The sequence below is a fragment of the Delphinus delphis genome, chromosome 7 (assembly GCF_949987515.2).
Source record: "Delphinus delphis chromosome 7, mDelDel1.2, whole genome shotgun sequence".
Classification (NCBI taxonomy): Eukaryota; Metazoa; Chordata; class Mammalia; order Artiodactyla; family Delphinidae; genus Delphinus; species Delphinus delphis.
Genome location: NC_082689.1, coordinates 30,766,423 through 30,779,824, shown reverse-complemented (window position 1 = coordinate 30,779,824; position 13,402 = coordinate 30,766,423). Strand labels below are relative to the sequence as shown.

The following is a 13,402-nucleotide window of genomic DNA, read 5'->3' as shown; positions in this document are numbered from 1 at the left end:
AAATGTTATTTGGGGACAAATTTGTGGTAAAATTTTAAAGAAAAGCAAGAAAATGATACAGTACAAAATTCAGGATTGTGGTTACCTCTGAGTAAGGAGGGAAAGGAATGAAATTGAGTAAACTTATATTCTTTTCTCAAACCCATTGGTTGATACACAGTGTTTGCTTTACTTTTGTCTGTTATACCTTACACATATGTTATAAATATTTCAATGTTTCAATACTTTGTAGCAGCAGTTTTTTTTTTTTAACATCTTTATTGGAGTATAATTGCTTTACAATGGTATGTTAGTTTCAGCTTCACAACAAAATGAATCAGTTATATATATACATATATTCCCATATCTCTTCCCGCTTGCGTCTCCCTCCCTCCCACCCTCCCTATCCCACCCCTCCAGGCGGTCACAAAGCACCGAGCTGATCTCCCTGTGCTATGCGGCTGCTTCCCACTAGCTATCTACCTTACGTTTGGTAGTGTATATATGTCCATGCCTCTTTATCGCTTTGTCACCGTTTACCCTTCCCCCTCCCCATAGCCTCAAGTCCATTCTCTAGTAAGTCTGTGTCTTTATTCCTGTTTCACCCCTAGGTTTTTCATGACATTTTTTTTTTTTTAAATTCCATATATATGTGTTAGCATACGGTATTTGTCTCTCTCTTTCTGACTTACTTCACTCTGTATGACAGACTCTAGGTCTATCCACCTCATTACAAATAGCTCAATTTCGTCTCTTTTTATGGCTGAGTAATATTCCATTGTATATATGTGCCACATCTTCTTTATCCATTCATCCGATGATGGACACTTAGGTTGTTTCCATCTCTGGGCTATTGTAAATAGAGCTGCAATGAACATTTTGGTACATGACTCTTTTTGAATTATGGTTTTCTCAGGGTATATGCCCAGTAGTGGGATTGCTGGGTCATATGGTAGTTCTATTTGTAGTTTTTTAAGGAACCTCCATACTGTTCTCCACAGTGGCTGTATCAATTTACATTCCCACCAACAGTGTAAGAGGGTTCCCTTTTCTCCACACCCTCTCCAGCATTTATTGTTTCTAGATTTTTTGATGATGGCCATGTAGCAGCAGTTTTTAAAGTTAGTGGGTTTTCTTTTTGTTTTTGTCTGAAATGGTGATGTAAAACAAAGACATCTATTTACTCTATTTACAGCTTTGAAAACTCATAACATTTGTGTACTGAAAGAAGTACCCTCTGTACCAAGTATTCAGTATTGTTGTTAATGTAATGTGATATTTTCTGTACACAGAATGAGTTGCTCTTTCAAGTGTCATTACCATGTGGGGAACAACAGTGAGATGAGTGCCAGCAAGCCCAAAAGTAAATTCATAAACACTAATAACCTACTTATTAGAGATACACAGTGAGTTGTGACTAGACTACCAATTATATTTTTTTCTACAGTTCACTACTCAAAATATAAGTGAGTTTATATTTGTAACGAACAGTTCTACTATGTTGTGGTCTTTATTTAGACCTATCCCAGGTTCGAATTCCAGTCACCTTCTTCCAGTCACCCTTTCCTTGCCAGGAGAGTATCTGCAAATTGCACCACAAGAATTTTACTAGGTTTATACACATTTTTGTTACAACATTCATAGAACCATATGTATGCCACAATGAATATCTTTCACATTCATTGGTCTAGAACATTTTGCTGAATGGATGTATCCAAATTGCTGCTTCCTTTCTTTACTCATTCAAATGTTGCATTCATTCACTCAGCAAACATTAATGAGTACTTACGAGGGGGTGGGCATGATTCCAGGCTAACAAGGAAAAACAAGACATATCCCTTCCTTAAGGTGCTCATGTTTAATGTGAAACAGACCCATACACAAATAATTGAGATATTTACAAATTACTTTGGTCCTGAAGCTCAGCCTGGAGACATGAGAAGATGACCTGGAGAAGATGACATTTGAATGGGGTCTTAAAGCATGTTTGCCTAGCAGGAGAATGGATGGATTTTCATTGTAAGTCAGAAGAAATTCCATGTGCCATGTGTATACTATTGTACAGATGCATGAAGTTGCACGGCCTGTTCAAAAACATACTTCTGATGTGATAGAGTGCAGAGCACCTAGCAGAAGTGGTGGTGTGTGAAAGGCAGGTATAATCCATCTTTAAGCACTTGCTTCTGCTAGATTCCAAGATAAGTTTTTATATCCTCTAGGTTGTCTCATACTCTGTGGTAGGGGGCATTATCTACATTTTTACAAATAAGTTCAGTAAGATTGAAAAAGACTAAGTAATTAGTCCATGGTCACACATGGAATTAGTGTCAGAATCCAGGTCCCTGTAACAGCTAAGCTTGAGCTCTTTCACTCTTACAATGCTGCTCCCTTGCCATGAACAAAAAGTGTCCCAGGTGTATTGGTTCAAGTACTCAGTCACCAGAAACCTTTATTATTTTTGTGAATCCTCGTGTCTGTGTGACTGTCTACTATATCCCTAACACATATCCTTCTTCCTTTATTATACTATTTATTACATTACATTGTATCAATACATTATTCATTTGTATCTCCTCATTAAACCCCAGGCTTGAGTGTCTGATTCTTTTCAGAAAGAAAGTGCTTATTGAGTAGATTCAAGACAAATGAATCAATGAATTTATGAAGGCATGTTTTGGGTTTTCCAATGCTTTTTAATGAGATAAAGACAATAGTATAAGAACATAAGGAAAGTATTGGATTTTCCTAACTTTAGATTGAAGCTCTCCTAAGATTCATGGAGAAAGAAAGGGAATTCCCTGGCGGTCTAGTGGTTAGGACTCTGTGCTTCCACTGCAAGGGGCCCAGGTTCGATCCCTGGTCTGGGAACTAAGATGCTGCGTGGCCAAAAAAAAAAAACGAATTCTGAGGATATCACTGAAAAGCTGTGAACATATGAATAGTTGGATAATGATGAGGGAATGGGTCCCTCATTTTTGTCCTGTGGCAGCCTGGCTGGAAGATGCTCTGTAACATTAGAAGAAAACTTCAGCTGTTCTGATTAGCGTATTGTCAGAGCAGCAACACGTCCAGGGATGAACAGGGTGCTTTGGGGGAGATGGTGAGATAAACATTTATGTCATTATATTGTACTGATCACCTAGCCCCTTTTTCAGCAAAAGCCTTATTTTGTTTTTGTATTTCGCTTTTTTTCCAAGAGATGGAAGAATTTTTCAACACATAAGAATTTATAGCGCTGAAAACTCAAAAAGTCTCCCTAAGGAGTAGCAGTATGCCAAATAGTCACTGACATAAGAAAACACTATAAATTAATGCAGTAATAGTTCATGGTTGCTAAGGCAGGAACTTAATTTACAACTTGAAACAGGTTTGTGTTCCTTAGAAATTCTGGAAATCAATCAGTGGTATGGAAACTGATCTGCTAAAAGAGAAGAAAATTGATTCTTACTATTGGCAAGTACATCAATTTTTTTTAAATTCTGAAGGAACAACTTTTAGAAACAAGTTTATTAAGCATTAAGGAATTATTTGATATTTAGTTTCCTAGTAAACTATCCAAAGAGAAGTGTTTATGGCCTCATTAGAAGATAGATTTTTATTGTGCCAATCATCATCTTCAAAACTGCAGTCTCTATCATGCCAAAGACAGGAAAATCAGAAGTTAAATGAGATAGAGCTGTCTATGTGAAAGACCAGCATTGCATCATGTTTTAGAATGCTGCTTTGCATCAGAGTATCTCAATATGAAGTAGTGGGAATCTGAACACATTTGCATATTCCCCATTCGTGACGTAGTGTTGGCATTCTCAAAAAGAATAACTACCTGGTGGCAATTTTTATCTGAAGAGATTTGTGCATGTTAGCAATATACCATCTTCTGTCAGCATAAGAAGAGCCTATGGGGCCCATTAACTCACCAAATCTGCCACTGTTCTTCAAAGTTTTATTAAGCAAGTGAAGTCCCTAATAATCACTTGTAAAATTCATATCAAATGCTATCAATAAGCAAGGGGATTATTTTCCCCCAGTGAGAATGCATTTGAAGAGTATAAGAAGGCTTGACAAAAGAATAAAACCTTTAAGTGATCACTATATTAATATAAATATATCCTACCAGGAAGCCAATATATGTAAGTAGTATATGCACTTTAATGTCTGCCACTAATAAGTTCTCGGAGTACCATATTTTTCACAGATTTTCTTCCCGTATTTTCTTTCTTTATGGTTTCTCTCAACTCTAACAATGAACCTCGTTGAAATTAAGCCAAAAGATACTGTGTGTTTATCCACACCTTTTAAAAAGTTTCCACTAGTGTTGGGTAGTTCGTAGACCTTTGATTAACTTCAAAGGTCTATAACCAAAATAACTGGAAACATAGGCCCACAGGGTGCTGTGTTTCCTGAGCAAGTTTTCCTGAACCAGAGGACGAAGCAGGAAATTAACAAACATCCAAACCAAAGAGTGTCCTCCTTACGAAAAACCTTATAGTAATTAAATCAAATAGTGTCCATTGATCTTGAGTTGAATGCCAGGAAGCAGGAGCTTAATAGAAATCCCATTATCTAAATAAATCTAGAGAAATCTCAGGAGGGACAAGTCCACAGTGCCCTCTAAGAATGTAATAAAAAATGTCTGTGAATTTCATCTTCAGAAGGACTCAACATTTCCCTAATACCTCTTCAATTACTATAATAACTCCTTAAAGTAATCAAGAGCAAATAGTACCAATCTTTGGAAACTGAAGGATAAGAAAGGGAATATAATATGCTCTAGAAACTGGAAAGAAGGAAGGAAGGAAGGAAAGAAGGTAGGTAGGTAGGTACGTAGGGAAGGGAAGAGGGAAGGAAGGGAGGGGGGAGGGAGGGAGGGAGGAGGAAAGGGGAGAGGGAGGGAGAGGTGGGGAGAAGAAAGAAAGGAAGAGAAAACAATCTGTCATTAGAACCAGAACAAGAAATTTTGGTTCCTGCTCCATCAACCCTCTCTTACTTGACACTTTTGGTACCTTACTTACCATTTTGGAATGATAGACCTTTCTCACACCGGGCTCACTCATTTTCAACCTCTTGTAAATAAGCTCTTTGTTTAAAATGACATAGCTATCCTATTAATATTGCTACTGTTGCAACTGCTGTGCTATCTAAATAATATGCAGGAAATGACTAGACTTAAGCTCCAGCCCTGAGAGGAAACTTTATAGTAGCTTTAAGGTAATGTGAGTTATAAAAGAAGTTGAGTATTAATTATAACACTTGTCATATTTTTAAAAAGCTTGGTGGTGTGTATAATTTTACCTCATTTTCTCACTTGCTACTGTTATTTAAATCACTTCCCAGCACTAAGCATGTGCATAAAAGATGATTGTTCCCAATTTAACCTTTTAAGTAAAATGTATTCTATTAATTAAGTCATTACAGTTCCCTCTATTTTCTATGATGTTTATTCATTTATCTTCTGTCCTCAAGATAGACATCTGTGTCAGTGAATATTTTGGAGAAAGACCCCTAATTTTTATGCCCATCACCCATTTGGATGTTCTACACTGTTTATTGTAATAGTTTGGTAGTGTTCTAAAGAATTTCAAATTGTCAATTAAAATAATTAGTATTCCTACTAAAAATAGTAGATAATATTCAGCCAAAAAGTTAAGTTACCATGTTCAACCTAACATGGCAAGGGAATTTGTAGTACTTAAATTGACTTAGATTTAATGGGATAACTTATGTCTGTTAAAAAAAAAAAAAAGACAAAAACAAAAAATAAGATCCTACCCTTGTGTGAATTCCTTTTTCAGAATAACTGCACAAAATAAAATCATGTATGTAGTCTGAATACCATATTTCCTTTGCCTTTCTTCCACTACAAGATGAACTGGGAGCCATATAAACCGGGAGGTAAAACCTGCTGTGGGTATTGGATTATCCCTGAGATAGCAATTGAAAGTACCTTGTGCCCTGCCTATTCCTTTATAATCCTAGGCAAGTGAAATCATAAGCACCACCGCCATCATTAAATTCACAACCTTTACCGCTCTCAGTTTCCATTTATCAAAAGTTTTCATTTATTGAGAAACATGTACCTGGAACTGTGCTAAGTGCTTTTTAAAATTTATTTCCTTCAGTTCTCACAACTCCTTGTACAGTGTTTGTATCTCATTTTTCACATGGGGAAACTAAGGTTTAAAGGAGCTTAGTAACTTGCCTGATAAATCTTGAATTCAATCCACATCTGTCCCATTATTAGCTATCATGTTATTCTGTAACATCTAATGTAAATTAACTCTATTTAGTTTATCATTAATGATCTAATAACTAATATTTATTAAGCACTTACTATGTGATCTTCTAAGTATTTTGCATAAACTTACACAAATAATCTTCACTCTAAACCTACGGGGAAAGCAATATCAACCTCATTTTATATATGATGAGATTGAGGCACAGAAAGTTAAAGTAAATTGCAGGTAACCAGTAAGTATCTAAGTCAAGATTTTAACTCAGACAGATGATTTCTTATCTGTGTAATGGGGATGAATTATTTCAGCTTGAACCTATTAGAACTGTAGATTTCTGAACATGTTAAACAAATTTATAGCTAACACTTGTTCGTATTGGTCAACATAGAAAGATTTCTATTAATAACATATTCAAATTAAAAGGGTAATAGTGTTCTAACATACGGGTGTTTGTCAAGTGTTTTCTTACATTTAATTCATGTTATCAATAATCTGAAAAATATAACAACTCTTCTATGATTCATCACAAGTATAGTAGAGTGATTAAAAGTGCCATGTTTAAGCTCTGGCTCCTCCGCTTACAAGATATGCTGCAGTTTCTTTATCTGTAAAGATAATAATAGCTATCTTTACAGGTTACTGTGAGCATTAAATGAATTAATAGCTGTAAAGAGTATAGGGTAGAACTTGTATATTACAAGTGCTCAGTATTAGCTTCTAGTATTATTTTTTTAGTCACCATCATTGTTTTCCAATGTTTTTTCATTTGTACTATAGATTCCACTGTATATTTTTTCAGACCTGGGAAAGACAGAATTTGGCCCACAATTGGAGGCTGATACATATGGATTGACATCTCCAACTGGAAACACGAAGAAAAGTCCAACAAGATTTTTAAGCAGTTAATACCAGGAAAATCACAAACATGTAGTGCTCTTGTCTAGAAAATAAAGAAATAGCTTAGGAAAGGAGTGCTAGGTGGGTGTGGGAGGACTTAGGAAGATTTTTGTATAATAACTGGGTCAGTGAAATATGACTGAATGTTGTAGGTAAAGGAAGGAGGAGCTTATTACTCTGAGACCAATCTCATATTTGGGAAAATGGAAGAGGTCCTCCTTGTTGGCAGAGTTCCACTCACCTTGCTTCTACCCTTGAGCCACCAGAGTTTTAGAGACTAATGTAGACAATGACATATGGTGAATATTTTTTTTATTTTAACATCTTTATTGGAGTATAATTGCTTTACAATGGTATGTTAGTTTCAGCTTCACAACAAAATGAATCAGTTATATGTATATGGTGAATATTGAACAGCTGTTGTTGAATATTGAAGTGATAAACCATGCAGAGTTGCTTAAGGATTTAGAACTTGGCCTCTTTGTTCATGAGAGATACTGGTTAGTAGCTTTCATGTAACGTCTTTGCTTGATATTAACATCAAGGTAATGGTAGCCTCATAGAATGAGTTGGGAAATATTCCCTCCTCTAAATTTTCTGAAAGAATTTCTGTAGAACTGGTATTATTTCTTCCTTAAATGTTTGGTAGAATTCATCAGGAAATCAGCTGGGTTTAGAGTTTTCTTTCTGGGAAAGTTTTTAACTTTCAATACAAATTGATTAAAAAACAAACTATAGGGCTGTTAGATTATCTCTTTCTTCCTATATAAGCCTTGGTAATTTGTGGCTTTCAAAATCATATCCATTTCATCAGAGCTGTGTTCATCTAAAATTTTATCCACTGCTGAAGCAAGATTCTTCTTCCTATTCTAATGGATGCCCCTGAATTTTGAAGTTTTTCACTCTGGGTATTGGGAATAGGAACTTTATTCCCAACCTTGTATAAACTTTGGACACTGTGCTCTTTCCCCTTTGGGGCAGTTCTGTCCCAGGTCTTGGGTAGTTTCCTCACATGCATGTGATCATCAGCAATTAATTAAATACCTGAGGGGATCCTTTGCAGATCTCAGAAAGATTTCTGTATACCTCTCTTCTCTCCAATTCTCTGACCTAAACTCTGCTTTGGTTTCCCTGGGCCTCCAGCTTCATGTCCTCAGGCTGGAATATCCCTGGGCTCTGCCCGTGTTCCCCTTCCTGCACCGCAACCTGGAAACTTTCTCTAGACAGTAAGCTGGAGCAATGGCAGGAGTCACACCACCTGTTTTCCACCTCTCAAGGGTCACTGTCCTCTGTTGCCTGATGTCTAATCTCTTGAATGCCATTGTTTCGTGTTTTGTCTATTTTAGAAATTTTTTTTCAGGAGGAATTGTAAGTTTGTTCCCTTTTGCTCCATTTTGTCCAGATATAGAAGTCTGATCCTTGGGGATTAGATATATTGCTGTCATGCTCAAAGAGTTTTATTATATATTATACAGCTCTAGATTCTTGAGTTTTTCTGGTTTTGTGGATACAGAAACAACAGCCCAGTTAAAAGAACTGAAAGTATTAGAATTTTTTTTTTTTTTTTTTGCGGTACGCGGGTCTCTCCCGTTACGGAGCACAGGCTCTGGATGCACAGGCTCAGCGGCCATGGCTCACAGGCCCAGCTGTTCCACGGCATGTGGGATCCTCCCGGACCGGGGCATGAACCCATGTCCCCTGCATCAGCAGGCGGACTCCCAACCACTGCGCCACCAGGGAAGCCCTAGAAATTTTTAAAGGAATGAAATTCTATTCACAGAAGGTTTAATGTACATATATTTCTTCATAACTGTCTTTAAATTAATAGAATTGAGGTGCCCCAGGCAGGCTGGGGAAGATGTTTTCTCAAATCTTTGCCAGTAAAAGATTTCACTTATTACAAATCTATATTAATTTATTGTTCAAAAAAATGGCTGATTTACAAGCAGGTCTGATCCTTGTCTCTTTAATTTCTTTGCAGTGCCAGATGAAAGCAAAGTCCATTCATTGGCTGGACACAAATCGGGTAAGAAATTCCTTGTAACTGACTTTATATTCTCCTTCCTGGAAATCTCTGGCTGTGTTTGAGTAGCAGATGGAACCTGTTTCCATCCTCTCATCACTTAAAGACTTGCTAATTAATACCCGAGATGCCTCCGACTTCCACAAAGGTGAATTATTGCTTGGCCATGTGTTGTATAGTGGCATAATGTATGCTGACTGAAATGTTTGAGAAGGAGGAAGAAAGGTTTCCCAAAAAATAATTATAAAACCCCAAATCTTTAACCTGTATGCCAGCTGAACACTTAGAATAACAAAAAATTACAAAGAAAACCCAAGAAAGTTTGAAATTATTTTCCATGATGACTCTCACATTAAAGTGACAGGACAAAGAATTCCAGAAAAAGAAAAACGTGGCCATTTCTTCCTTCTCAAAAAAGAATCATTTTTTTGCCTGTCATCACAGGGGACTGGGCCTGAGATGACTGTATTCTCTTTCTTTAGACTCATGAATGAGCTCCCTGGAGGTGCCCTAGGAAGTCCACCAGGACTCTGAGGGTCTCTAGGCTCTTCCTCTGTTTTGTGTGATATACATTCAGGTCTAAAATCCAAGCTTTTCCTTCATTGCCAAATGACCTACCTTCTGTTCCTTTGCCCTTTCTTCAGCATCATTTGTTCACATTAGTTGAAAACACTTAAAGCTACTAAGCTAGTAAATACAGCAGTAATCCTTTTCTTGTAAGGGTGCATTATTTGGGGGGAAACTATCCATTTTACTCTTAGAAATGCCACTCCAAACAACAGGAGGGTTATGATTTGTTGGCAGCCCTTCGTTTCTGAAACAAAGAAGTCGTTCCCATCACCAAGCATCTCCTGTGTTTATGGGCCAATTATGTTCTCAGCAGTAAGTGGCCTTGATGCCTCATTACTTCCGTCATGTTCCAGGACAAGATTATGATTTTTTTTCCTTTTCTTCTTTCTCCAGATTCACTAGTGATAACAGCAGGGAAGGTCTAGTTCACAACTCTTAGATGTTTTCTTTTCTGCCCCTCCTAATAAAAAGCCTAAGAGGTTAGATCACTGTGAAAGAAAAGATTTCTGAGGGAGTGATAAATTGCCACACGCTGCTTGTTCCCATGCCTGGTACTTCTTGTCCTTAGCTCTCTTACACATATTAATACTTGAAGATAAAAACCTATTTACATACTGGGATGGGCTTCAAGGTAAGAAGTAGAAGCATTTTTTTTAGAATGTGTATCAATTTGGTTTTTGAAAACAAATAATAAACTTTCTGGCTTTTTCTGGGAAATCAGATCTTACTCTAATCTTACTTCATTTCCAAACAAATTACTGTTAGCCAGTAAGCAAAAATTATTGTCACTCTTTTTAAAGGCAAACATTATCTTGGTATATTCATATAGTATTTTAGGTAAATTTTAATGATATGTTTTTATGTAGTGTGAAATAAAGATATTAGGAAAGAAGTACTCTAAACATAAAAATTGAAATAATCTTCCAAATGAAAAGAAAAATGTTAAAAATGGCATAATTTTAAAGCTGTCAGTCAGGTTAACTGTAAGGTTCACATGGCAGAGTTATTTTAGCTGGTAATAGAAATAATACTAATGGTCTTCATATCCCATGAATCAAACTGTTGAAATACATCAGATGTTTTAAATAAGACTTTTGTTACTAATGAACTATTATTACAATATTCACTATTCTTATATTTTAAGTACTTTTATATTCTATCACAACATCATCAAATTTTTCATTGGCTTTTTGTGGAACCAGGGCAAACGCTGAAAACAGCCAGAAAGTTGATAACTTTGGAGCCAAAGTGGCATACGATAAAACACAGTGAAGAGGGCTAACCAGTCACCTCAAATTGTGAGCTCTAGACTTAAATGAGAGCACTCTATAAAACGTTAGAGACAGTACTGAGAAAATAAAAAGCAGTGTGAAAGAAAAAGATGCTATTAAGGTCTTGAATTATAATGCTCCTCAAGAACCCATCCCTCCCATGAAGTGCAGCTCCTTGTGTGGGCTACACTGGGTAGAGCATTTTCCCATTAGGCTTTGGTAGTGACGACAGTGAAAGAGAATTAAGGGTCCTTTTGATTCTGGCAACCTGTTCAGTCATTTTTAACATTCACCTAATATAGAACTATAGTCTCCATCTGCTACCGTCTAGACCACTAAGCAAGTGCCAGTTTGGATTGTAATGTGCAACGTGCCCTGATCATTCATACTTATCTCGCCAATGTCAGCTTCTTTTTTGTTTCACCTTTCTCTTCCCCAAATCCTTTCTCCAGAATTTTCAGGTGAAAAAGTGGTATCTCTTTTGCTAAGAAGAAAGAGTATCTCCCTCTGTCTCTTTTTAATCATAGAAATGTGGGCCCCTTTCCCACTATCCAAGACCATCAGGAAGTTAAATTAAATTTTATGTGCTGACCTAAATCTATCATCCATCCTCTTATTTAGGATGATATTCAACATTTTAATAAATTCATCTGAGTTAAAATTTCTTCTGAGTCAGCTACTTAGTGTGTAGAGAGCCATTTCATGCCAAGTTCCATCTGTTGGTCTGGCTTGGGTACTTCCCAAATTTGTGACAATATTTTTGGCACCATTTCCTTGGCTTATTCTTTAAATGGTTGATTCCTCAGAGCTCAGATCAAATCAAAGTCTTAGGTAAGATAAATCTTTCTAACATTTTTGGCCCAAAATGTAGTATTCCCTCACCTCTGCTGGAATCAATCCAGTATTCTTGAGATTTCTCTAATAATCTATCTCACGGGCTACGCCTGGCAGTACATTGCATCTCATACCTTGGCAAGGAAAATGGCAGGCTGGTACTCCTGTTTATAATCTTATGGGGTCCTCTTCCACATATAAGAGGTATTAATGTTTATGGGATGGTGAGACCAATCATAGAGAAGTTAGGAGCAAAATGCTTTTTGTTTGGCTCCTTTAAAAAAAAAAAAATCATAAGTTTCAGAGAGCCTTGAAAAACCAAAAAACTGTCTTTCACCTTTTTCCCTAACCATCTCACTAATTGAATTCTGACAAAACTCAAATCCTAGCAATGCACAGGGGAAATAACTTCAGCAAAATGTATATTTTAAACAATAAAACCATTTTTTAAAATGACAAATATTCTGAGGAAACATTAGAATCCAGAGAAAAATGACATCAGATTTGTCATAGCCTTTTTTTTTTAATTATGCTTTAATTTCAGCTATACACAGACTCATAAAGTATGTCCAAGAAGGAGTCCTTTTTTTCCCTATGTACTGAACTGACACTTAAGCCAATAGTTTAATGCCCCTCAGCATTCAGACAGAAAGGACTTATAAATTTTACTTTTTTAAAACATGCCGTCATATTTTTTTGTTTTGATTTATTGCTTAGAATGGTTTTAATATGTATTGACTGTCTACAGAGATCTTTGCTGACCCAGCTCTTTAAGATGATGCAGTACTGAAGAAAGCGGATGATGAGTCCTTCTTTATGAGCTCTGACATGTTAATTAGCAAAATGGACTAGAAAGCTTTCCTATTTCTACTTAAATTTCTTATAGTCTCAAACACCTGTCTATATAACTGTAAAACAGGCAAGTCTGTAAAAGTAATGGTTGGCAGTAAGTCCAGACCTTTTCTGAGACGAGTTTATCAATTAATGAGCAAGTGTCCATTAACAATCTAGGGGGACATCTCTCCAGCTGAGGTGCCTTGCAGCCACTAAGTACGGTTGGTATCTCAACACATTTTGCTAATGAAGAAGCTGAAGCTCAAGGCATAAGTCCTTGTTCTCCCAGTTGATAACTCTTAGGGTTAGGATAGAAACCCAGATGCGATGTGGCAGAGCCCATGAATTTGGACACTTTATATTCCACCAGCATGTGCCTAACACCTCACAATCTCAGGAACTGAGAAGAATGTAGGAGTAAGACACAGTCTAGTTGGAAGGCATGACACACATATCAAGATATTCTATAAATCATTACTTACCTTTTATAACCTCAACTAGCTAAACCAGGAACACAGTAGGTGTAATTTCTCTATGGTAATTCAGTGAGCAGGAGAAGAACATCAAATCTGATCATTTGTGCCTTTGTTTCTCTGCATGCATGTGCACGTGAATGTGTGGGCCAAGAGATGTACGAAAAAAATATGCATGTGATGTACACGTATTATACATAAGTTATAGGAAATGTGCATGTGATACGTGTCTTACAGCAAAGGCTGAGAGCTTAGTATGCAAGTTGCTAACTTGACAGAACATACATT

At 36.6% G+C, this 13,402-nt stretch overlaps 1 protein-coding gene across 2 annotated transcripts in view; it reads left to right on the top strand.

Moving 5' to 3' along the window:
* Positions 1-13,402, top strand: part of PARD3B (par-3 family cell polarity regulator beta) — a 1,056,812-nt gene that overhangs the window by 641,530 nt on the left and 401,880 nt on the right. For both annotated transcript variants that reach the window (XR_009520117.1, XM_060016243.1), the window contains exon 16: positions 9,091-9,135. Coding sequence is in view for 1 of the 2 variants with exons in the window: in XM_060016243.1 (XP_059872226.1) it covers positions 9,091-9,135 (45 nt within the window). In the remaining variant the exon portion in view is untranslated. The remainder of the gene's footprint in view (positions 1-9,090; positions 9,136-13,402) is intronic.